General features: G+C 46.7%; 1 protein-coding gene across 2 annotated transcripts in view; it reads left to right on the forward strand.

Annotated features, from left to right (window-relative positions):
- SOS4 (pfkB-like carbohydrate kinase family protein) overlaps positions 1 to 27,007 on the forward strand; it is a 205,708-nt gene that overhangs the window by 86,476 nt on the left and 92,225 nt on the right. For both annotated transcript variants that reach the window (XM_086794545.1, XM_086794546.1), the window contains exons 3-5: positions 1,304 to 1,408; positions 1,556 to 1,639; positions 16,487 to 16,560. In XM_086794545.1, coding sequence (XP_086650671.1) covers positions 1,304 to 1,408; positions 1,556 to 1,639; positions 16,487 to 16,560 — 263 coding nt within the window. The remainder of the gene's footprint in view (positions 1 to 1,303; positions 1,409 to 1,555; positions 1,640 to 16,486; positions 16,561 to 27,007) is intronic.

Genomic DNA, 27,007 nt, shown 5'->3' on the forward strand with positions numbered 1-27,007 from the left:
AAAGAAGCAAAGAATGCGAAGCAATAGCATAGAACAGAGCACTGAGAGGGCATCCCTGTCGAACTGATCGTTCTAGAGTCCAAGACTCAGACAAATGTTTCCCTATAAAGCATTGAGCAGTGGAATCTGAGTAAAGCCAGTATATGACATTAACTAGCTTTGGTCCAAAACCAAGTTTAGACATGATTTGAGAAACATAATCCCACTGCACCGTATCAAATGCCTTTGCCACATCCACCTGCATGACCAAGACATCTTGAGCAGAGTATTTTGCATATTCCATTGCAATGAGAGTATTGGAGATATTATCATGTATATGCCTTCTTGGAACAAAACCATATTGCCTGGGATGAAGTCCATCATGAAGGATATCCTTTATCCGGTGTACCAACATTTTAGCAATAAGTTTATATATAACAGGCATCAAAGTGATAGGCCTCCAGTCATCCATTGTCTCACACAGAGGTTTTTTGGGCAGAAGCTTAATCAGACCATGCTTCCAAGCTGAGGGAAGATGTTGATGCTGCCAGGCTACATTAACGAGCTTCAAGATTGGACCCTTCAATTCAGCCCGGAAGGCTACAAAAAATTCAACCGTCAAACCATCCCAACCTGGGGATTTATGTTTACCCAAATGCTTGAGGGCTTCCTTCCAATTCTGTATCTGAAAAGGACATTTCCAGCATTGAAGCTTTTTGCAAAGAAACAATAGGAGAAACAAGCTCAATAAATCTGCTCCGAGCCAATGCAGCCTGAAATGTAGAAGAAGATGGTAGAGAAAAAAGAAGCCGAAAATGATCCAGACATTGTTTTTCTAGCTGCGATAAAGTCTGGGTCCAAAGACCATCCGGTTTCCTGACTCTCATGATAGATTGACTTTGTCTGTACGTGTGTAAGTTTCGAAAGAAAGATTTCGAGGAGCAGCCCTTATCTAGCATAGGTTTAACTCTAGCCCTTGTCTGCCATTTGGAAAGCTTGCGTTTATCATTAGCATCAATTATGGAAGAAGCACAAGACAATACACACACACACACACACACACACACACACACACACAAAGGGCTGTTTCATATACATGAAGCTCCGATTCCCATCAGGTTCATGACATGATTAAGTGTAGCAGTATTACCTAGGTCTCTTTAAAACCTTCATTGCATGCAAGGCATTGAATCCCAATGGTGGTGATCTTTATTGGTCTTAAACTTTTGTGTTGTTTGCACACTTCTTTTGCATAGACTGATTTGCCACATTTAAGCTTAGAGATGTTGTGAAAGGGTATGATTGTGGCAGGATAATTGTACAGGCTATCCAATATATCGTGGTCAGGTATTGAATGGAGAGGAGCTATGGAACTTGATAGAAGGCTTGGAGGCAAACAATCTTTTGTACTACACTCATCTTTTGACAGGTGGATGCTTACATGCTTGTATTTTTTTTGGGAGGGGGGATCAGGGCAAAGTTTTTTCCTTTACCTCACATTTGATGACTGATATTTATAACTAGACATGGGAAAAAAATTTGCAAGATCAAAAGACTCTTTGTGCTCAAATGGCAGGATATATTGGCTCGCTATCATTTCTGGAATGCATTCTACGGGTAGTGGAGAAGCTACGATCTGTGAACCCTGATTTGATTTATGGTATACTTTTGCTCCTCTTTTTTCTAATAACTTGTATGATCCTATAAATTTCTCATCTCTTAAAAGTTTCACTTATGCGTGGAGCTTAATCATATTCAGATGTATGCTGCATGCACACATGCATGTGCACGCACATACATAGGTGTGTATGCTGGCTGCCTTGCTATATATATACTCTGTGAAAGTTTAAATAAATACTCCTTAAATTCATATAATTCCCTTCCCCCTCTCTTCCCTTTTATCCCAGGTCCCTTTTCTGAAATACAGAAAAAGAAGTAGAAGAACATAAAAGAGAAGATTGGAGGGAGCTTGAATAAAGCTGCAGGTTTTGCTGGGCAACACTGACATGGTTATTTCTGAAGCTGAGCTAGTAACACAGTTCTTTTTTGTTTTTTTCCTAAGAAAAGATCCATTCTTTAGTAAGCAGAATACATCTGCTCAAAAGCAGATTACAACCCTCTATGGAGGTGGTATATGCACAAAGGTGGGGGGTCCCTCCAGGCTGGCCTCTCTTGGAGGGAGACTACATCTTTGGGGGTGGGGGGAAGAGCCACACTGGGGTCCTATTAAGCCAAACAATTCCACTACCACCCTTTGTGGGATGCACGTGACATCCACTTCTGCTTAACTTGACAGAAGCCACAAAGCCTCCAAATAGTCTGTCAGTAGGTCTTGATAATCTTCGAAGAAGATCTTATTAAGCCACACTGCTTCATGCGTCCCTCGGTCTTGAAATTGCCACAACCTTAAACATATGCCACTTAATCCACATAACTGTAAAAGAGAGATGTGCACAGTTGACACTGCATAGAGGCTGGAACATGTACAAGCTTTGAGGGCCTTACTCTCCCCATGGGAGATGCGGGATTATCCATATACAACCATCATTGGACCATACACACAGGCTATCATCAAAAGAAGCCCCTAAATACCATGAATGGGTGTAAACCACCTCTTCCCATGAGGGTACTGATCTTCCCCATCACCACGGGTCTTCAAGATGCCATATGTGAGAAAAACTCAGCTGAAGCAAATAATATACCATATACATCACCATGAACAAGTCGGGTAGCACCATGGGCAACCAAAACAGGTCAGGGCAGCACCAATAGAGCTGGTACAACAGCTACAGAATCTGAAACAGTAGGTACACCACTCCACTCAGCTGGTACAACAGGTACAATGGTTGGTACAGCAAGTACACCAGTGGTGATTCAGCTTGTACAACATCATACAGTAGCAGCCAACATGGTAGACTCCAAATGAAGAGAGGGCTCCAATTTATAGATTAGGGCCTCCAATGAGCTAAAATGGCAAGAGAAGGCTATAATGACAAGTGGAAAGCCACACAATAGCTGAAGTGACAAGTGTGCGGCACTTGTCTCACTTTGATTCAGTTTGTTGCCACATGTCCCAATCTAAGAGATGGGTCCTTCCATAAACTTTATCTCTAAAAATATCCCCATTGGTATGCCATTTGTCATAGGTTTTTTGGCAACCCTTGGTATTTGTGCAATTCCAGACGAAATGATGCGAATAGAATTTCCATCGGACTTGGGCCAAAAATAGCAACACTCCTAAATTTTAGGAGTGTGATCCTTTGTATTCCGGGATACTCTCCCATTCCCAAAGCTTGTACTTTACAAATATTTAGACATCTTGAAGTCCACTAGACCCCTTTCAAATGTCTAAGCTGGGGACACGTATCTACAATTCATGTAACGCATGGGAATGCCATGTTAACTCCTCAATGGAGATAGCTGTAGTATGGATCTGGGAAGTGGTTTCGGAAGGGATCTCGGTGACGATTGGCGGAGGAAGGAGAGGGGGGGGTGTCGAGGTTTCTTGAAGAGGTATCCGTTTCTCCAAGGCTTGTATAGAAGCCGTACATGTCTGCGTTTGTTGCCCTTCTTGCGCTATGATGCGCGTAAATTCCTAGAACATGGTGTTTGTGACTTGGCTTTTGGAAGTAGTCATTGTCGAAGAAACAATTTGTGTTGGGATTTGGTGTTCTCTCTCATCATGGGAATTCACCATAGTGGGAGTGGTCAAGTTTTTCCGTGACCACAATACCATCCACTGTGTGTGTGGCAGACGTTTTGGGTCGCTTTTGGAGGCTAGAAACCAACCATCCTTCGAGGGACGTGAGTCATACCAGAATGGGAGTGCAATTGGCGTCTGAAAACCAACCACACGAGCGAATACATTTTTTTTCTTCTTTTTTTCTTGGCTGAATCTCTTTACCAAAAGGCAAAGCTCTGATACCACTACCACATGCAAAAGCTTACAGATAGCATTATACTTTAGATAACGAATATTCGGCACTTTGGTTCCTAACGATTTGACAATATAGCGGAAGAGAGAGAAAAAAAGAAAGAAAGAAAGAAAGAAAGATTTTATTAACGTCTTCCAAAAGACCGAACTCGGCCTATCAGACAAATCAGTGTACCTGTGTGGGGTATCCTTTGTCATCCCAACAAAATGAAAAAGTAGTGAACTAAAAAGCTGAATCTGGGTGTGCAATAAGTACAATGAGTGGGGGAGGCGATGGAGCTCTACTACTAGGAGAATGCAAAGCTGTATGCATGGAGTATACAATCATGATATGCAACCTAGCTGGCTCCATCCTGTACCATACTGGGCCTATGAGACCAAAGAGAGAGAGAGAGAGAGAGAGAGAGAGAGAGAGAGAGAGAGAGAGATGAAGCGTCTAGTAAAGACCCAATGGGCCTATGAGACCAAAGTGATACAATAATGTCCATGGCATATCTCATCATGGAATGGAAAATAAAACAGAAAGAAAACATAAACATAGTTATCTCACTGGGAAGAGAGAGAGAGAGAGAGAGAGAGAGAGAGAGAGAGAAGATATATTAACACCAGAAAGAAAAGATATATTAACATCTACGGAAGGCTAGATTGGCATATGAGACAAACCTGTATACAACAAGTCCATGTCTTGAGTATCACGGAAAGAAAAACTTAAATGAAAAGCTAATTTTAGTCATATGCAGCTCACTATGTAGTCACACTGTCTAGCATGCTATAGATGTACAATCATGATAAGTGGTATACTACTAATTCCACCCAGTGGAGATGGTGGGGTGTAGTACATCATACATGGGGCTTGGGGCGAGGACTCTCACATCTGTTGTGCCCTAGTGTAGACTCTGGACTCTCTCCTCCATAGCTCTGCGGTATCATGCTTGGATCTGGGCAGATTGGGCCTGATGGGATAGTGGTGGTCTATGTCCGGTTAGTCACGGTCTCCTGGAAGCTTTGATCTCTGAGGCTCTCTGTAGTGCGAGCCCTCGTTGGGAGGTAGATGATACAGGGGGAGGGGGATGTTGCTGCTGAGGCCTGAAGAAGCTGGTGATTTGTGGGCTGGGATCTCTGGCTCTACACCTGTAGAAGCCTCTCTCTATGTCAGTGTAGCTCAAGGAGAAAAAGGCCCAGGCATCTCTAATGAGGATACTCCATCACTTGGCTAAGTGAGCCAAAACCCTCTTTGAACAAGTAGTGGTATCTCCATTGATCTCATTATATATAGGGCATCTGCATATGTAATGTTCCTCTGACTCTACCTCTATGTGGAATAATCTGCATACTCTGTCCTCTCTAGGGGTCCGTGCTACTCTCCTTGCCTCAAATCTCTAGAATGTGAGAGGAAACTCTGATCTGACCAATAGTCACCCTCATAGCATGAGACGTGTACATCCATGTAGCTTGGGCGTCTGACAAATCCATCCTCTATGAATCTAAGGAAAAGATCTCTGTAGTAGTACATCTTGGTGGGAAGTGGACCCGACCTAGTTTCCCTGGCATAGTTGCACCCGGTTCGCGCACCGCCCCCCAAGTTCGATACGGTCGGTTCGATACGTACCGAATTGAACTTTTTGTACCTGACAACTATGCTCCCTGGTATGCATCTGGATCAAATCCTGTCTTAGAACTCTATTCCTCTCGTCTCGGGAGAGTGTAAAGTATGGGGAGTCATCATATTGGAAGGGCGGTAATCTATCCATGTCGAGCCCATATGGTGAGAACCACTCATTTACTGCAGCATACCATGATGGGTGATGGCCCTCTGTGGCATTACTCTGTGAGGACTCCATGGCTAAGTGGGGTAGTCTTTCTGGATCCATGGCTCTGATGCGTTTGATGTTGGCTATGGTCTGAAATAGAGCCTCTACCATCATGGGGGGCACTGCAAGCTGTGCTCTAACGATCTCATGGTTTGCTGCAAATCAGCATGAGGATCTGCGGTCTCTCCATCCGACGGCAATTATATGTGGAGAGGTTAGGGGCCCATACAGGTGCTGCATACATCATTGTCGCTGGGGTGACTAAGGTGTCAAATAGCCATCCTTTGGTGCAAGGCTCCTAGAAGTGAGCCTGATGACATTGTCGCTCCATCAATGCAAGGGCAGCATAACCTCGGGTGAGGCTGTCCTGTCCTGTGATGCCTGTCTCATGGAGAAACGACTCCCATTACTAGTGAAGGTAATACCCAAGTATACATATGATTCTGTCACCTCCACCTGACTGCCTCTATGTGATCATTGTATCTTTCATACCTCGTCTGGAAGTGTGAAAGGTCATGACCTTGGTTTTCCCAAGGTTCACTGAAAGGTCTCTGTGTGTGTGTAAAAATGATCTACGGCGTCCATGTGGCGTTGCAGCCCTCTACACAAGAGAGCATAACATAGCCTTGGCCTCACAAGCCCAAGCCTCCAAGCCTCCAAGCCTCCCTTGAGTGTGCCCCATGCCCCTATTATATAGGAGGGCTCTCAAGTGACTCTTGACTCTCCATTTTCCATGTGTGACCCTTGGATGCCTGCGGACCCTAACCTTAACCCTTAAGGTTAGTCCTAACCCATGCTCCACTAGAGCTTGTTCCCATGCTCCCATGCTCACAAGCCTAATGTGGGTTAGCCTCCTAGTATATGCACACATAATGTGCATATAACAAGATGGCACAAGCGAGTCTTTGTTTGGCCCTTATCATGTGCTCGTTTCTTACATCTGGTTGTGTATTGGTTAGTCCTTTGAACATCTTGCTCTTGGATTTGGCCAAATACAACCTCACGTAAGAGACGCTCACGTGTTGTGTGGCATTCGTCGTCATACCAATCGTTCTGGGGCATGGTTCCGGGGGGGGGGGGGGGGGTCATGCGGTAGATCGGTTTGTGGAAGGAAATGCGGCTATGGCAGAGGTGTGTAAGATTGTGGTGAGTTGAGAGGTGAGGTCAGCTAGTGGGAGAGAGAAAAAAAAGAAAGTTATATTAAACGTCTTCAAAAGACCCAGTGGGTCTATAAGACCCAAAGTGATACAATAGTGTCCATGTAATCTCATTATGGTACAAAAGAAAATAAAGACTAGAGCTATGAGCTGAGAATGTCAAATCCGAGCTATATGATACAAAGTTGGACCATCATCAGCCAATGAGGTGATAGCTCAAGTGGTGAAGGTGTTTTGCCTAGTACCAAGAGGTCCTGGGTTCAAAACCCCCCTTGGTGCTTCCTTGGCATCATCGCCTACGGGCAGATAAATAAACACCTATAGTGGTTAAAAATTGGTGACTATGGGAGGATCTTGGGCCAAAGGCCAGTTGAAAAAAATAGTGGGACCATCATCCTATGGAGTTAGCCCCCCCGGTAGGGGGAGGGGGCCATCAAGGATATCAAGCATGGGGTTAGCGTGTAGAAGACCCTGCAGATCCATCAAGTGTGGGAAGGTGGCTCTATGCCTCTCCAAGATCTTCTCAAGGTGGGGCTGATGTCTTTGTTGTTGGCAAGGTCTAGGGAGTCTAGGGCGTCAGGCTCACTATAGTGCGGTGGCCCGGTCTAGAGTCCCCCCATAGTGGGGTCTAGAGGGGGGTTGGGCACTCAAGAATGTGTGGCTCGATGAGGGTGTTGGTATGTCATCCATGGCTGGTGGGGCGTCCTCTCATGGTTGGAAGAATTGAGTGATGGTCACTTGGGGCCATGGTGGATGTCTCCCATGGGATCTGGACTCCCTAATTAGCAAGTCTTTGTGGCGATGAAGCTCTAGGAAGAGGCCAAGGCACTGCTGATCGGGATAATCCATGATCTTAGATAAGGGTCCAAACCCCTTTCTTAAGAGACAATGGAAGCACCCTCGAATCTCGTAATATATGGTGCATCTACATATGAAGTGCTGCTTTGACACGACCTCCTGTTGGCACATAGTGCATATCCTCTCCTCAGGAGGTATCTACATGGCTCTCCCTATCTCTATCCTCAAGCGGTGCGTTGTGGCACATAGTGCATATCATCTCCTCACGAGGTATCTGCATGGCTCTCCCCATCTCTATCCTCAGGCGGTGCATTGATACTCACAACTGGCCCACTGCAATCCCCATGGCATGTGACATGTATATGTCCAAATATTTGGCCCTCACTATGAAATCATGCTCTGTAACCCTCATGAAAGTATCCATGTAGTACTATCGTTTGTGTGAGAGTGGCTCATGTGTTGTGATCCAAGAATCCTGTATGTATAGTCCCAATAAGTCATATTTGATCACCCGGTTCCTGTCATCCTAAGAGAGTGTGATGAATGGGGCGTCCGGGTCATATTGGAGCTAGGGGAGGCGATCCATCCCGAGTCCCTGCCTCGTGAACGAGGTGCATACTCGACTATACCATGACTCGTGCCCATCCTGGGAGGACTGTAGGGCCAGCCTTGGGAGCCTCTAGGGGGCATGGCACTAATGAGAGTGAGAAATGAAATGAAATGAAATGTGTGGGAGTCTCCAGGGGGCATGGCCAAAATGACCTATAAGACCAAAAGTTACAAATAATTTGGTGAGATGAAGTACAAATGTTAGTGGTGTGTCGGCAACGCCTTTTGGTTGTGGGTATTTCTTCATTGTCTTGGCAAGTTTCGGCCTCTTCTGGTCTTCGCCCCCAGGAGGACTCCATGGTAGCTGCTCCGTCTCCCCCGACCGAGGCCGTCATTACATGCCTTTCGTTTTCCAAAGCGGACCTGCAGCTTCTTGCTACTATAGTCGCATCCCTAGAGGCCTCCACTCTGGTATGCAAGATTGTTGGTAGCCGCCCCGCGTGTGGCCAACTCAGAGATCTTCTTCAGGCTAGATTTCTAGGTGTGCTAGCAAAAATCGCAGATATTCATCCTTTGGGACGTGGCTACTACCAGGTTGAGTTTGACTCACGAGCGGCGTCTAACCTTGTCATGCAACTGAGCCCCATTGCACTGCGTACGGCCCAGGCCTTCTTTGCACGGTGGCAGCACAACTTCGACCTGGCATTTGACCCATTAGCTGGAGTTTCAGGCTTTCGCGTGACAGCATGCTTTCGAGGCCTTAGGAAGGAATACCTTCCTCTTCTCCCACTGGTTGGTGGTGCCATCGGGAGAGTGATGGAATCCCCCCCCACCGCTGCCTCAGTCCTCGCATGAGCAGCGGGGATTCCATCTCTCTGCATTTGTATTGCCTTGCCGGATTCTGTGCCACATGATATCAATTCCTAGTCTTTGGGGCGATCCCATTATGTAGCGAGTGGAGTATTCCGGCCTTCCAAGCCAATGCTTCATTTACAGACAGATTGGTCAAAGTTTGCCCTCGACGTCAGACTAGGCGACCGCCCCACAGCACCCACCCGCAAATGGCATGCCCCCTCCAATCACGGAGAGGGTCCCCCCCCTACGAGGTGGCGGCCGATTCCTCATCGCGCGACTTCTCCTCTGGCCTTCAGTGCCTAGTGGGGCAGGTTGACCTCACCCTCGCGTCGTCGAGCCTTCACGAGCAGCCTTCCTCTGCAATGAATACCTCTCAACAGCATCCCTCTCTAGCCTCTCTGCCTTCCCACTCCCCCTCGCCTCCTCCCCGGACGCCTCCCCACCCTCGCCTGCGACTCTTCCCGCAGTTGCTCCATTTGTCCCTTCCTCTTTCTCCATGCCTACGATCCCCCCCCCCCCCCCCCGCCTCTCCAGAGCATTCCCGTCGGCCCCCTGCAGGCCGTGACCCAGAGAGGAGACAACCGGCGAGTACTGTTCGCTGCGTGATTCATCGTTTCTCAGAGCCAGTGGAGATGACCATTGTGGCCTCACCAGTGAGGGCTCTCCCACGTGAGTCTCCAAGCGGGTCCCCCAGGATCTTGGGGAGCCTATGGATTATAGTTTCTTCCGGTGTCTTCCAACGGAAGGGCTAGACAGGTTTGAGGAGACCGTAGCCCCTATTCGGGTATGTGTGGTCTTCCACCACTCCAGTCTCTCTACGCTAGAGAATGGCACAATGATCTTCTCTTTCCCCTCGAGTGTCGCCCCCGAGACAGAGTGGGATCCAAAGTCGGTGGCCGGCGGCCGCTTCCATACAAGATCAGGCAGTTGACCTATCGCATCATCTGTAGAATCTCCGGATCACCGACGTTCTTACTCATCTATGGGCTTTGGCCAGGATGGAGCTTGGTGGAATCAGCACAAAGAGACCAGGGAGGGGAGATGGTGACCTCCAGTTTGGAGGTGCTGCTTTTTGTGTTCATGCATACCTCTCTCGCAGTACCTCTCCCCCCTTCTTACAGATACCTCCATTGTGATCAATGGAGCACGGAGTATGCATACTCTCGGGTTTGGGCAGAGTGGCAGTACATGAAGGGCAAGATCCACGCACCAGGACAGATTGTGACTATTCCCCATCTAAGCCCGCACCGAAGACTCTTCAAGTGGAGGGCAGTTCCGGTAGTTCCGCCTCACACAGAGATTGATATGAGGATTGTCTCATGGAACATTCAAGGCTTAGGGGGGCCTCAATGCTTTCAGAGACAAGGCGTCCTTAGAGGAGAGCTGCATCGAGCTATAGTGGGGGGATCTATCGACATTCTTTTCATTCAGGAGCACCATCCTACAGAGGGAAGATTCTACCAGGCAGGAGTCATACTTTTTGTTCTCCATCCTTCGGCCCTTCAGGGACGCAGGGAGGAGTGTGTCTCTGTCAGTGAGCAGCTTTTGCTGTTTTTGTGATAGGATCGGGAGTCATAGTTCCAGGACGTGCTCAGTGGGTTACCATTCTGATTGGAGAGGATAGCGTTGGCTTCCTCAACATTTATGCCCTAAATGTGGTTGCAGGTAGAGCTATCTTTTAGAGCACTGTCCGACAGGCCCTTCCCCAGGCTGATTTTTGGTGCATGGGCGGTGACTTCAACATGTTAGAGGCATCAAAGGACAGACTTGGAGGTGGCACGGCCATTCTCTCAGGGGGGAGTACTCTGCATGGGAGGAGATGATACTGATTCTTACGAGACATGACCCTTGGCATCTTCCAGAGTTTGGGCGTAGTCTGGGAGTCCTAGCTTTTCTCGATCGGATAGGTGGAGCACTAGCGCCAACCTCTCTCGGCTGGACAGGTTTTATGTTGGCGATTGGGCTTGCAGCCGTGGAGGCATGGTTGGTATTTTGGCAGGCACTACATTTTCAGATCATGCCCTAGTTATTTTGTCCCTAGAGGACCCATGGAGGCATGACAGACATGCGAGCTCCAAGATTCCAGACAGCCTCATTCAGGACCCCGAGATTTGTAACCGGATTGAGCAGATATGGGCGGGTCTGGACTTTTCCTCAGGATCTACATCGTGCACTTTGGATGAGGGCCTTGGGGAGGTCAGTATTTTCCTACAGGAGGCATCCCAGAGTAGATTGGAGGGATTTTGGGAGCAGCATAGGAGTTTGAGGAGGGGCCTAGCCTCTTTACAACATCTTCAAGAGAGTTCCCCGGACAGCCTGTGGATTGAGAGTCAGATCGTTGCTGCCCGCACAAAGATTCGATCCATTGAGGAGAGGAGGATGGGGTATAGATACCATGCCAGGGCCTCATTGAGTTATTGGAGACTTCTTTGAGATAGCCGGCCCTCATAGGAGGAGAGACGATATTCGCAGGCTACGTGGCCAGGATGGAGTCATTGTTTCCGATCTCCCGCAGGTTAGACCCATCGCCCACAAAATTCTTCCGGTCTCTTCTCCTGGTGCCCCATTATACCCCCAGGTGATGGATGCGCGCGAGAGAGTCTGGAGACACACGAGAGAGGTGGTTCCCCCCTCCCTTCCGTCTTTCTTATTGACCCCTTTCACAACAGAGGAGCTGGCGGAGGCGGTGAAGGCATTACCCAGGGGCAAATGCCCGGGAGTGGACGGGCTTCCTGCTTCTTTCTTCGCCATTGGGACCTCATGGAAGGTGGCCTTCGTGCTGCCTTCAATGGGATTATGCTCACAGGTGCCATGCTAGAGAGGCTCATAGAGGGCTTGATACATTTGATTCCGAAGGAGGGTGGTGATAGATTGGAGATCCGTCAATGGAGACCCATCACCCTCCTAGGGATGGCCTACAAGATCTTGGCCAAGGCCATCAGCAGGCGACTTCAGTCTTCCCTCCCAAACGTGATCCATGACACTTAGACCGGTTTTGTTCAGGATTGGAGTATTCTGGACAACATCTTTACCTTTTGGAGGCGACAGCTTCGGCCAGGATGCGAAAGCAGGACCTCATTGTGCTAGTCCTTGACTTTGGGAAAGCTGATGATAGGGTGGATTAGAGCTTTCTAGAGGGCACTATGAGGTGGATGTGATTCCCCATGGAGTGGATTCGTGGAGTCTCAGGGCTTTATTCAGCATCTCACAGCCAGGTTCTCATTCAGGGAGCCTGAGGCAATAGATTCCCCCTTTCTCGCTCGGTTCGACAGGGCTGTCCTCTGGCACCGTACCTCTTTCTATTTGTCACCGAGGCCATGAGTAGTTTTCTCTCCGCCCAAGAGACCGGACTTCAAGGATTGCGCCTTCCCCTCCGCACGCAGGAGGAGCTGCTGGACTTAGTGTTTGCAGACGATACAGTAGCCTGCCTTGCTGGAGATGTTGGGAATCTCTAGAGATTCACAAAGGTGATAGAGATTTTATGCCGCGCATCAGGAGCACATATTAACTGGCAGAAGTAGTGTGGTTTTGGGGTAGACTCAGCACCCACCCCGACTTGGTGACTAGTTGAGGCTTTCCTGTGGATCTCGAGGGGCACTCCAGGAGTCCAATCCAATACCTCGGCTGCCAGGTTGGCATTGATATCTCTCCCAAGAAGCAGCTCGCTCCGCTTCTTCTGAGTATTTGGAAGAAGCTTCTATATTGGAGCTCGGCGAGGCTGTCCCTAGCACGCACAGCGGTGGTTGCGAACCAGGTCTTGCTTGCCACCATGTGGTACATCACCTCGTGTTGGGCCTTTTCTCGTGTTTGTATTGGCTAGGTACAACGTTTGATTTGGAACTTCTTGTGGGCCGGAAGTTACGGGAGGCCAGCCAGGGCCAAGGTGGCATGGAGAGTGATCATTCACCCACGTAGCAGAGGGGGGCTAGGTCTCATTGATCGAGCTATATAGAGCCGTGCCCTGTCAGGCAAGTTGATTGTCGAAGGACTCCAACCCGGTAGTGAGCCTTGGAAGGATTTTCTCTTGGCCCGGATTTCAGCCCGCACTCCGAGCCTTGGAGGCCCGTGGCCGCAGAGTACTAGAAGGATCTTCATAGAGATGTGAGCCCGTGGTTTTAGTCTTGCCTTTGAGGACAGATTCACAACTGGTCTACTTTGTCAGACAGATTGTTCCAGTGGCCTTAGAGGAGCAACTTCGACAGCCTTTGATCTGAAATCGTTAGATCCATTTACCCAGTGGCCACATGCTAGGGGCCTGACCACAGATATTGTGGGGCGCCTTGAGCATGGGACCACCATGTCTCTTGGAGATTGGTACACACAAGCAATTACCTCAGGAGGACCAGGAGACAGTCCTGACAAGGATCTAGGGTAGAGACAGGCTCAGCATCAACATTGACTCAGCTATTCCTCGGAGTGTCTGACTCCTATTCCAGAACCCCCCCCCCCCCCCCCCCTCCCTTGGATATGGTTAGGCGTGTTCACTAGACATGATATTCTCGTGGCGGTCCATGGAGCAGATGAGTACAATTGTCTGCATACTTTTTCTATTGGATTACATGGCAGAGTAGAGAGATCAGAGCATCCCTTGGAGGATTTCAGAGGCTGCACCTTGCAGAGGGTGATGGTGGTTGGTTTTCGGGCACGTGCATGGCACATAGGTCCAGCACTGGCCAAGGTGGCCAGGGAGAGATTTTGGCGGTTATGGATTTGGGAGTGCTGACCTCTCACGCAGCTGCATTGGGACCCTAGAGAGTGGACATGGCATGATCCCACAGATTGGGTGGAGACCCTGGATGCCTCTTTCTTTGCATATACAGCGAGGCTTGGCCGTAGGATCCAGATGTCGGAGATAGATGGCACATCGGCAACAGCAGCACACTGGCAGTCTCAAGGCCTATCGCAGCGCTTCCTTTTAGATTTTTGGAAGAGGCTTTGGGATAGCTTTCGACCGAGGAAGATCACTTTCTTCCTCTAGTTGACGGCACACAGGAGTTTGGCAGTGGGTACTTCGCTGGCAGTCGGAGGGCAGCCGGCAGCTTGCCCGAGGTGCGGCCACTCCTAGGAGTCTCAGCGACATTGCCTTTGGGATTGCCCGAAGGCTCAGCCGATCTGGCAACGGATTCTCCGCATCTTTTCTATGGACAGGGCATTGACCCAGATTATCACTTGGGGTATTGTCGCTTGGGCCACCGAGAATAGAGTAGTCAAGACTTACGAAGAGGATGGGGGAGGCCATGCCCTTCAGGTCTCCTAGTGTAAGCCCAGCGGGGCATGCCGTGACAGACTCAACCATGTGTCCAAGAGATAGAGATATAGAGAGAGAGGGGGGAGAGGAAAGGGAATAGGGATCTTGCACAGTACACCACATTTAGGGGGGAACAGGCCCCGCTCCCTTTCAGGAATTTGTTCAGGAACAATCCACAGGCACGCTGGTCAGGATCAATACAATCAATTAATACAAAACAAACATATATGCCGATGTAGGATAACCAAGTCGATGTCAATGTCAAGGCACAAGATCTCTGATGCCAAGCACACCACAGGGATGACCCACAAGTATCTCTCACTGGAAAATCTAATATTCCAGTGAATCCAAATCCAAATCCAAATCCAAGTCCAAGTCCAAGTCTAGATCCAAGTCCAAGTCCAGATCCAAGCTCTATGTCTAAGCTCTAAATCCACTCGCTCATCCCATGAATAATCTCCACAACTCCTATAGCCTTGTCGATGATGAAAACCCTAGACAAGCTCTTTCTGTCAAGAAAACTGATATAGAATCTATTTTAATGGTTTTTGGGAGATAAAAACCTCCAAAAAGCAAATTTTAGGGTTTTTTTAGCAGTTTTAGGGTTTCTAGTTTTTAGGGTTTTTGAAATTTTCTGTCCGTACAGTCTGTAGTACAACTGTATCGATCCGTACAATTGCACGGAAAGATGGTGACATGGCACTGCAGTTGTTGGAGGTGCTCTGAAATCAACAGGTAGCGATGAAAAACTCCATGATTGGGTTCATAGATGATGATGAAGAAGACAATCTCCACGCTTGAACGAAGATGGCAACGCGATGAAGGGGTTCTTCTTCAACTTGATGCTTGAGAGAGGCTCATGCTTCTTTTATACTTGGGGAAGCCTTGCTTTTTGCCAAAAAGTGATGCTTTTGCCTTTTTATTAAATATTATTAATAATAGCCAAAGTTCTTGATTTGTGCTTTTACAACTTCAGGGCCTTGCTTTTTGGCCCTGGAGCTGCTTTTAGAGAAGGATATTGTATTACTGAAGTGATACAATAGATGGCAAAGCCCTACACCGGTGTGCTCCTACTTCGATGGCTGATGTGGAACTACTAAGATTATGTAGAAGCTAGGGAGTAAATCACAGTGATGACTGATGAACTATGTGGAGAAGGGGATGGACATGTATCTATGGAGGCTTGTATACACAGGGCAGCCATGACATGACCATGTAGGTCCGCGGTCATAGTCGGTGCCACCGTCCATAGTGTAGACTCCTCCCACAGCCATCCGAGCTCATCTTGGGCCCCGTTCGGGCCCCACAATGTCAGGTCAAGGTCTCCAAGAATAAAGTCTACCTACTCCATGTGTAGACGGTTACTCCATGTGTAGCATGTAGCCTACTCGGCAGAGGGCCAAATCTAATCCAAGCAGTCTCTAAACCATCTAGCCTCTTAGGCCACCTTCCTGTGTGAATATGTGGATGCTGGGTGCCCGGGCTGCTCAACCTTGGTTACCCCTTATAATGGTGGCCGTACAAGCATGAGAGCTCGCTGGTGCCTGGACAATACAATATGAAGGTGGAGCATTCATATGTGGCAGCTTATGTCTTCGCATATGAAGGAAATAATGCATTTCTTGTGATTTTGGAAGTTCAATGGATGTAAGAACATATAACTCAAGTGGTACAAGTATTGGTGGGTTTGTCTGTGCAGTCTTGGTGTGCTAGATATGTAGAAGGCTCAGTGTGAAGGGGCAGGTTAGTGGCCAGCTTGAATCGGTAGATGATGGTATAGACTGGCAGACAATAACGTACAGTGCAGCACCATCTTGTGTGGGTCAATTGGATTAGTACATTGCCCTAGATATGATGGCTGCACAGGCTGTAAGGCTTTTGGGGTGTCAATAAAGACAGGACAATGCTCAAGAAAGGCGCCCTTTCTTAACTATCACATGCATATATGTGTATGTATGCATGGATGTATGTGTGTATGTATCCATGCATCTATGTATGTAAAGGGATTCCCTTGTTTTTTTTTTGAAATGTTACCTTATCATTGTTGTTTGCTCAGGTCAAATATGTTAATGAGTTTTAATTCAGCTTTTTAGGTCTTTGAGCAACTTGCAGAGTATGGCCAATGTGATTAATGGATTGGCCTTGCTGTCACCAGTCTGTGATCCGGTTATGGGAGATGAAGGCACTTTCTACATTCCGCAAAACCTTGTCCCTGTGTACACTGAAAAAGTGCGTATGACGTTTAATGCTTAATTTATACACTTCCTTGATCATGTCTGGACTCTTTAATTAGCTTGTTATGCTTTGAGTAAATGTAAAAAGAGCATAATGGAGAGTTTTTACCAATCTACCTAGTATCTTGATTATTGACGATATTAACTATACAATGGGTCATGACCAATATAGCACCATTTTAACAGATATGTGAGGCTTTTAATACCAACGCAATTCAGCAAAATATGTGGGCGTTTTACTAGACTCTAGTAAGGCATCTACATAGTGAACCATATTCAAAATTTATCAGCTTGGTTTTATTTCAGGTTAATATGAAAAGAGCTCAATGGATAAATCTTTCCAATTGATTTACCTAGTATCTTGATCATTGACCAAAATAACTATACAGTGGATCATGCTCACTGTAGAACTATTTTTACAAATATGTGAGGCTTTTTATGCTGATGCAGTTCACCAAATTTTTTGGTCTTGTATTGGACTGTAATAAGGCAAATATTTACTTAGTCAATCATGTGCAAAGTTTCAGCTTGGAAGCTTTTGGGATTTTTAAAATGGTGCTGCTCTTGTTTTTGGAGCTGATTTGGCTCTTGGTTGTGCTGTTTGTTATTCCCCTCTTGGTTGTGGTGTCCTAGATTGTTCTTTTGGTTATTGTAATAGGGCTGGCCCTTAAGATCTTAATATCTCACATAATTGAGAAAAGCAAGGCACAATGCAAAAAGAGCATGAATACAAATACAATATTTGTGTACTTGTGGGGTGTGTGCTTTGTAGCCACATTAGAAACCGAGAATGTGCCGGTCTCCTTTTTAGGTTTCTTTATTTCAAAAGGGAAAATCGTTACAAAGCTCTGCGGGTACTTGCTGAAACTCATCACCTGGAGTTCAAGATTTTTTATCATAAAATAAAAGCAACTTTTCGCAACTTAGCTCGGCATCAATGCGGAACTCCATGCAGCACTCAAGAACAGTCTCCTCATGGTCCCAACTAAAGAGCCACTACATGAGATGCCCTGGTGTGACTCCCCACTAACCCAACTTAGGGCCTAGGAGCACATAGTCTTCATAACCCTGCTCTTCTGTAGCTATGGTGTGCAATGCCTCCTCCATGCTGCCCAAATACTAGACAAAGATCTTTAAGTTGATGTCCTCTCTACCTTGAGAGTAGCGCACAACAGAAAGGGCTTGCCTGGGAGCTATGTGCATCAATGATGAGACTGGGTTGGTTTAGATAGAATGAAATTATTAGAAACAGCCTAAGCAAGTGTGCACTAGCAAAAAACACCCCCTTCTTCTCAGTGATCAGCCCACATGTAGCTTTTTAAGTATATTTGGGGTAGAAATACTCTATTTGCAGCCCTTTGCTTGATTAATAACGGCACTTACAAAAGCTAAGGTTAAATAAAAAAAGGTAGGACAAGGTACTTTTTTCCAAGAATAGATCCTTTATAAGTCAAAAGAAAACATCCGCATGATGCAACTGTAAACTTCGGCAGATGCTAATATGATACAAAGAAACCCTCCTCAGAGGTATATACAACCAAAAAACATGAGTCTTTGGTTCACACCAGCCTCAAGGGTTTAAGGGGACCAATACGGAGGAAGTAAGTAAAGCTGCGCCTACCTTCCAGGCCCTTGCAATCGCACTCCATGTAATGAAGTAGAGAGTGCTTGGATCGGAAGTGAACAACCTGAGAATCCTCCACCAAATCTGCTTAGTCTTCGGGAAGCCTCGAAGGCACTGCTGTTGAGTCTCCACTGTGGGCCATATTAGCCCCACAGGCTGGTTTTCCTGCAAGGACTTGCCAACCGTGAGCTGTGGTGTGCCAACAACCAAAGGAAGAGTGATCTTTGACTGGAAACTTCTCTAGAGCCGGCTCTAGTAGTCCCCAGGGAGGCGGTAGGTCTATCAGCTGGCAGCCTCTTGTTATAGAATGTGTTGGCCCAATCGATTCAAGTATTGAAAGAAGGGATTATTGGGAGCTTGCAGTTAGATGGTTGGTTCCCCCCCTCCCCTCCCTTCCCCTCCCCCTTTTCTTCTTCCTGGCATGTCCCACTGAAGCCAGGTCAAGGGGCGATTCTCCCAGAGCCATAGTCACCACGCTGGTTTGTCTACAAGGGGTCGTCGTGCCACATTTGTGGTTATTAATCCCACTATCCTCATCTGCTATTGTTGTTGTTGTTGTTGTTGTGTGTGTGTGTGGGAACAATCGGTGAGAATAGCACCCCTTTTCCGACGACGGAACAGGATCGTAACCAATTGCTTATCGGGGTGGGGTTCAGGATGGTCCCGACCGCATACTTATCGGTCTACATTGCCATTATGTTACCCAGCCAGCAGAACGTTTTTCTTGCCTCTCATTTAAGGGGGGTGACCCTAGTAAAGGCCACCCATTGAAATAACCAATTAATAAAGAACAGTTCACTTTGATTTCGTTCAATCTCTTGTTATTTCGGTATATTCACGTGGGAATGGAAGAGATTCTGGCAGATTATGTTCACCATGAAGTCATATGAAATCGGATCTCGATTCTCCCTAGAACTTCCTATTCGTAATCTCCCTAGAATCTTCCTATTCGTAACGTGCTCTTCGCGCGTGATGGCCACCCCAACGCCCTTCCCCAGAACTGCACCTTCGAAACAAGTACTACTTGAAAAAGAAATGAGCTCTTTCATGCGTTCCATTCCCGTGTGTTCGTGAGATGGCACAAAACCAAATAAGATAGCAATGCTGAAATTTAAATGACACTGCAAATTGTCGGTAATAGAAATGCTCCAAAGCATTTTCAGCAGGTACATATTCAAGAGATAGCAGCTAAAAGGGACTCCTAAGGGCTGGACAGCAGTGTAGCACTGATTTGCCGATTGATCCAAGAGTTGGAGAAGCAAAAAACCGTGCCAAGAAGTATGTGTATGGACTGGTTATGCACGCACACGGTTAAGGAAAGGGCATCCGTTGCCCGCAAAGTACACACAGACCTTGCAGGCAGTAAAACATTTCACAACAATATAGTTCCAAGCATGCAAGTATTGCATGCATAAGAATGTGTTGGCAATCTCCCTTTCATTTAGCTTGTAATAGGCGGTCATTCCGGGCGTAAGCATTACATCCCTAGGCCAACCGGAATACCATAATCTAGATATGGGCGCAGACCGAATTCCCTTGCCTCTCATGTCTAGCCTATTGGCCCTTGGTGTAGACATCAGTCCCCTACCATGAGGTGCCAGTCCCATGACCCTTGGCGTAGAAGTAAGTCCCCTTGCCATGAGGTGTCATGTCCACACTATGGAGCACGTCCATGGGTCCGGAAGCATAGAGAATGCCCAACTAGTGAGGTGATAGGTAGTACTCCGTGAGGTGTGGGCTAGTAGAAGCCGGCCTTGGTCACCAACCCAAAGGCCATAAGGGACAAATCCTCGTGGATGTTTAAGATCACTAGGGGAATGTTATGCCTAGAGAAAGTGGCCTCCCATACCCAATTAAAGACGAGGCGATGGAAATGTGCTATTCAAAAGAATGCGGAATCAGTGCTAAGGCTAAGGTCGGTGCCCCACTGGAGGCTTTCTAGCCTTACCTGTTGTAAGCACATGCTTGTGTGTGTATTGGGGGGGAGGGAAGAAAGAAAGAAAGCTGTATTAACGTCTACTAGAGGCCGAACTTGACCTATGAGACAAATCAATGTACAACTATCAATGTCTTCTGGATGTCCAGAGAAAAAAGGACAAAATGAACATGAAATAAATTATGAAAGTACTGAGCTAGTGGGGAGGTGCGATGGATGGAGCACTACTGCTAGAGGCTCAGTATGCAACCTATATGCATAGCTAGGAACCCACCGTTCGGGCCGGGGATAAAAGGAGCCGGGGGAGCGATATGTTGCTCGGGGGTGATGTCGATGCTCACCCGGTATTGAAGATATCGTGTTGTGGTGCCTTTGGGTACCCATTGAAAAGCATCAATTGGTCACCTGGTTGGACAAGGGGTTTTTTTTTTGGGGGGGGGGGGTGGTTTGTCTCACCTAAAAAGGATACAACTTGAGGTAGTTGATCTAGCAAATGATATCCCAGTGGAGTCGGCAGAGGATATTCCGGGCCAAGATGAGGTTACTAACCGAGCGATCTAACGGCCATTCCTATGGCCCTGAGTGGGTCCCTTTTGTAGTGTAGCTCTTCAAAAGAGGAAATCAAAAGTTTTCATGGTCCATGCAACTTATCAATCATTCGTACTACACATCTCTCCCTTTAAAGGTGGAAGTAGCCTGCATTCCAATCTGCGTCCCATTAAGGCCTATAATAACTACCATGTTTGCAAATGAATTTAAATTGCATGTAAGTGACTCTTTGGCATTTTGATAGTTCGTTTTTCTCCCCCTCTCCCCTGGGTTTTCTTTCAGAACCATCCTCTCAAGATTGTTGGTAATCATGGACCTTGAGCTGCGAGGATATGGGGGCTGATAAGGAAACATGGCTGAAGGTAAAGAATAGACAGTGAAAGGTTAAATAGAGAGAGTGTTAGAATACACTCTAGAGAGAGAGACTTGCATGAGTCAATGAAGTGATTGTTGTGTGTATTACTTAAAAGAAGTACAATGCTTTTATAGCTTTAGAAGCATAGGATGTGACATCACTACTTAGGTCAAGCTATCATATAACATCTAGATATTATACTTGAGTCCTTAAGAGTGTGTTCGCACACAAATACAAGAGCGCTTTGTAAGAGTTTGTTCACACACAAATCTATTGTACTTTGATAAGGCTTTTATTCCAACACCACTCTCAAGCGTTATCCTAGTATACACTTCATCTGGATAATCTATGTCTATAACATAGTTTCTCTAGAAGTTGTGTGTGATTCAGTCCTTGGGATATGGTTGCTAATATTATAGCCATTTTGTTGTAGACCTTTAAAAGGCGCAAGAGTCTTCATACTGTGCAAAGTTTGCATCTTCTTTGCAGGTTTCTTCTTCCTATGAGACATTGGCCTTTGTGAAAGCAAAGGTTCATGAGGGACTGAATTTTGTTCACATGAGTGTTGAAGCTTTCATGTGGTTGCAGGATAAGTCCACAGAACTCTATTTGGAGTGAAACTTTAGTGTTCTTACCTTGGGCTCCAAAGAGCTTATCCGGCGCTTCATAGGCCTCTTTGGATGTTGGGAGATCTACTACATGATGGATGAGAGGTCAAGGGCTAGTAGGCCAAAGGCTCTTTGATCCCTTAGTTTCCAAGCCTTTTGGGCTGCATCTTCATCTTCAGGCATCTTATCTTCACCCTCGATAAAAGCACAAGGACCTTCTCTCATGAGGCTGAATTTCAGTTTTGTCTGCCATGTGTGAGTTTTCTCCATCAAACTTTCAATTTTGGCAAAATGACGGGTAGGTCTTAATAAAGGATTGAAGCCAATGCCACTAAATCAGACCATTAAACCCTAATACTTCATCAATTTTCAAAATTGAGGGTGCATTTTTTGCATTAAGATGTTGTTATAGCATCATTATTCAAAAAACCTAAATTATAAACCCTAATTCCAGAAACCCTTATTTCTAGAAACCCTAATTTTTTAGCATTCTTTGTAAGGGAGGATTTTTGCAAAAGAACAGAAATGTACAAATTGCTCTGTTGAAATGATGAAAGGCCCCAAATGTACCTTTAGCAATGAAATTTGTACTTGCTTTGTAACATTTTAATGATTCTTGTTGAATGTTGAGTTTGCACGTACAGAAGCTTGCATGGACAGCTCTTCTTGCTTACATGGATTGCTCCTCTTTCTTTGTGCACATTCTTCTCGGGCAGCAGGGGCTGCAGCACATCAGCAGGTATGGATAGTTTCATGGGTTGCAGCTCACTGGCAACAGGGCTGCTTGTTGAGGAGTGGGCTGCTATTCTCGGGCAGCAGTAGGCAGTGGAGAGAAAGCGGCAACAGATGCAGTAAATGGCGGGAGCTTCACAGGGCTCATCAACATACAGAGGATAGAGGTTTGCTCTGATACCATGTTGGTAATCATGGAGCTTAAGCTGCTAGGCTATGGGGGCTGATTAGGAAACATGGCTGATTAGGAGCTTGAGCTGCTAGGCATAGACAGTGACAGCTTAAAGAGAAAGTGTTAGAATACACTCTAGAGAGAGAGACACTTGCACGAGTCAATGAAGTGATTCTTGTATGTATTACTTCAAACAAGTACATTTCTTTTATAGCTTTAGAAGCATAGGATGCTTAGGTCTCAAGCTATCATATAATACCTAGATATTATGCTTGAGTCCTTAAGAGTGTGTTCACACACACAAATACAAGAGCCCTTTGTAAGAGGCTGTTCACACACAAATCTATTGTACTTTGATAAGGCTTGTATTTCAACAAAGATTTGGCATTCTTTTATCTTTAAAGTTCTTTTGAAAGGGTTGTCGAGAGTTTTCTTGTTTTGGACCTAGCCTTGGGCTCCCACCTTGAAGCAAAGGGTTGTTTTGGACTTCCTTGACTTCATATGCATGTACTCTTTTTTTTTCTCTTTAAAAAAAAAAAAGAGACTTCTATTAAGTATGAGAAAAACATACAACAATCACAGCTATAAGCCGGAAGAGAATAGAATCACCCCAATATGTAAGGTGATTTCAACCACCGAGGAGCATCATGATGCCATGTAAGACTTGTGGTACTAGAGGAAAAGAAGATGCCATGGTCCCATTCCCGCATAAATATCACACGCTTCGCCTGCGTAGAACGAGAGGGCCCCTGAATGGAGCCCAAGTAGCCATAAGAGTGTGGATGATATCACCCCATATAGTACTAATGCACTGAGACCCAAAAATCTGGACACCCTCAATAGCCTCCGTGCATCTTGCTCTCCAGATCTGCCATGCTGTAATACTGGCAATAATCTCCGAATTGGTGTCAATCCTCTGTCTAGGGGGTGTATAATCAGAGTGAGAAACATCCTGCAATAGGAAAAAAAAAGTGGGCAATACCTCTACGAATGAAAAAAACAGAATCTGTACCACTGCCCTCATAAAAAAGTTGCGGACCGGATTGGGAGAGCCAAGCAACTGTCCCCCAAGTCGCATGCATGGCTTGGCCACTCAATTTGCCCATAAGTTGGGCTACAGGATCCCAAATCTGCTGTGCAATGCTGCACCCCCATAGACAATGTTGTACGGACTCAGAATCTACCGCACATCTAGGATAGCAAGGTGCTACACCGAAAACTGATCTCCACTGATTGGTGGGGAGACCACCATGTAAGAATAACCAAAAGAAATGAGAGATCTGGTCCTTCTGTATAAGTGTCAAAGTCCCAATCCACTCTATCATAGGCCTTCTCAAAATCCAAGAGCAGAATGACTAAGGACTGATTGCTCGCTTTAGCCCATTCGACGGCCTCCCAAAACGAGAAAATGTTATCAAAGATGCTCCTGCCGTGTAAGAATCCATTCTGGGTATCATGAATAACATTCGCAAAATTGGCTGCAATCTGATGCTCACTGCTTTAGCAAGAATCTTATAGGCAGTCCCAAGTAAGGTGATAGGTCTCCACTGGCCAATCAATGTCTTATCCCCGCTCTTAGGAATAACATAAATAAGCCCCTCAGTGAGAGAAGAAGGCATAGAACCCGTGTCCCACATCTCCTGCAAAGCCGATGTTATCTCAGCCCCAATCTCATCCCAAAAAGTAGTGAAAAAAACAGGGGAGAGGCCATCCTCCCTTGGACACTTACCATGAGGTAAGGCATGAAGAGCATGACTAAACTCCTGCATAGAAAAAGGGGCATCCAGAGCGGCACACATCTCCTCGGTGATCAAATGTGGCAATGCATTCCAAACCTTCCTCTATGCCCTGTGTCTCATATCAGAATGCGGCTCAGCACTAAGAAGCTGGCAATAGAAATCGGTGGCAATCTGTCTAACCATGAGAGGATCTGAGTGAAGAGTGCCATGTGAATCCTGAAACTGCCTGACACTATCTCTGGCATGAGATGGGCCGTGAGAAGCAAAGAAATGTTTGTTACATCTGCCACCCATCTATGTCCAAAAGGATTCCTGGGCATGGAAACGATACTCCGCGCACTGCTCAAGAGAGGGAAGTTCTTCTCTAACAGCACATAAAGAATCTGCAACCCATTGAGCATGAGGATGTCTCGTGCTCTTTCTGCAAGGCAGCCAATCTACGTCTAATAGCCCTTTCTAAGTCCAAGGCTTCTTGCCTCTTAGACAGGGCACATGTGTGATAAAAGTCACTAATATCACAGAGAGCAGAGGCCAGGCTTTGAGAGGCTTGTAAGAAGTCATGAGATCTCCAAATATCAAGCATGCAACGCGATAGTTCTGCATCTGAAAACAAATGATCAGGGATGCGAACATGGGGTGCTGATCCATGGCAATTCGGATCTCTAATACATAAAACCACTGGGCAATGATCCGATTTGGAGGTGCCTGTAGCAATCAAAGTATGTCCACCTCTATCAAGCACCCAATCATCCACATAACATCTGTCTAACCGTGCATAGATACATCCTACATCTCTTCTCGTGTTAGACCATGAATAAAGAAGAGTGGATGAACTTCTCAAAATGTCATCCTCATTGCAACAATCTCTACCATGAATGGAGAGTATAAACCTCTCCCAAGACGCTCTTTCAAGAGGATGCACCAAGGCCTCATGTCCACCTCTTTTATCTGTTGGCATCTCAACCATGTTAAAATCCCCACCAATAATCCAATGGTCGGCAAGAGGCATCAATGTAGTGAGAGATTTCCAAAAGGCAATCCTCTCACCTCTATGGTTAGGAGCATAGAGATTTAGAATACCAATGCGTGTAGTACCTTGCATAAGAAGGATCCACTGCGCTCTTGCAGACAAAATGACACCATGTCCAATGATGCAAGGCAAGATCAAAGCTGAAACAGAGATACAAACACCACCCTTGGTACCAACAGTCGGTGACCAAAAGGTGTGTCCCGAGAGAAGCTTACCTGATCTCCCACACTGACTAGCATCCAGTTTATGCTCTTGCAAGAGCAATATATCCATAGGTCCACCTGTGACTGCACAATGAAGTTGGGTTTTTACAATTTGTTTCCGTCGACGCGGAAAAAAACCCCCAAGACCCTGAATGTTCCAAGAGACAATCCTCGTAAAGACTCAGAGTAGGAACGACCACATCTCTTGGTCGACGAAGGACCCCCTTTAGAGGTGGAGGTACATCTCGCATAGGTAAGGGAGGGAAAATCTGACGATGTAAACCTTACCTCTCTCTCCCACTCTGGGGAAAAGCGAGGGCTAGTCCCTAGAACTGGAGAGGTACCATGACAATGCGAATGTGCAACATCATCCTCAGGGTGCAATCATCCTGTAACTGTAATGCAGCATCCTCCTGTGAGGGATCCAGATCATGTGCTTGCAAGGCCTCATCCTCCAAAAAAGGATCAACATCCTGTGAGGCAAGAGCTGCATAGGGGTTAGGGTGCTCCACAGGGAGTGTGGGTGAAGGGGCAGGTACGGGGGTCCGAGGGTGCCTGCCATCCCTAACCACAACCCAACGCTGTGTGGTCTGCTGTGTCAAAGGAGCAGCTGGAGTCTCGGCATCTGTAGAAGGTCTCTGATGGGCAAGACCACGCCGCCTCCTAGCATGGCCCCTCGATCTGGGACAATCTCTAGCAATGTGACCCTGTCGACGACAAATTCGACACTGGTCAGGTCTGCCTGTAGTCTCCATCCTCTAGCGGAAATGAGATCCGTCAGGTCTGCCTGTAATCTCCATCCTCTAGCGAAAATGAGATCCGCCAGGTCTCTGAAGCATAACATGATCATCAGTAATCGATGGATCAGGAACAAGCACAAGGACCCGGGATCAAGAGTGGCGGTAACGGCCGCGGAAGCTGAGGCGGGAGAGCTCGGGAGGATTGGTACCTCTAGAACCTGGCCAAAGGATGCCCCTATGGAAGCTAAAAGCTTCCAATAGGACCGAGGAAGAGCAGGGAACCGTAGTGAGACCGGGGTAAGGCGCTGATCCTCCACCACTGGATCAAAGCCCACCTAGTACTGAAAGAAGAAAATCTTCCTAGGACCAAGAGGAGAGGGGCTGCTAGCCAAAGGCTGAGAAGTAGCTTCTGAAGAATGAAAGTCCACCTAGAAGAAGCCTTGACCAAGTAAACGAGTATCCTGAAAGCTCCGAAGGGAGAGCTGCTAGAAGCCATTCACGGGCCTGTGAACGAGAAGGGTGGGAACCATAAACTCTCGCAACAAGGGTAGTCTGGACCTCAAGGTCAATGTCGTGCTGAAGAGAGGTGAGCTCGTCTTGTGAAAAATTGATGATTCTCCCGGCCAGTGGGGGTGATGAGAGATTGGCTGCGGCAGAAAAAGCCATAAGACCAATCAAGAACAGTGGGCGGCCGACTTGAATCTAGATAAAATAGCTGCTGGGAAACGGGAGCAGAGGAAGGGGTGCAAAGGCG

The sequence above is a fragment of the Cibotium barometz genome, chromosome 61 (genome assembly GCF_041138505.1).
Source record: "Cibotium barometz isolate CiBa-2024 chromosome 61, ASM4113850v1, whole genome shotgun sequence".
In the NCBI taxonomy this organism is placed as follows: domain Eukaryota; kingdom Viridiplantae; phylum Streptophyta; class Polypodiopsida; order Cyatheales; family Cibotiaceae; genus Cibotium; species Cibotium barometz.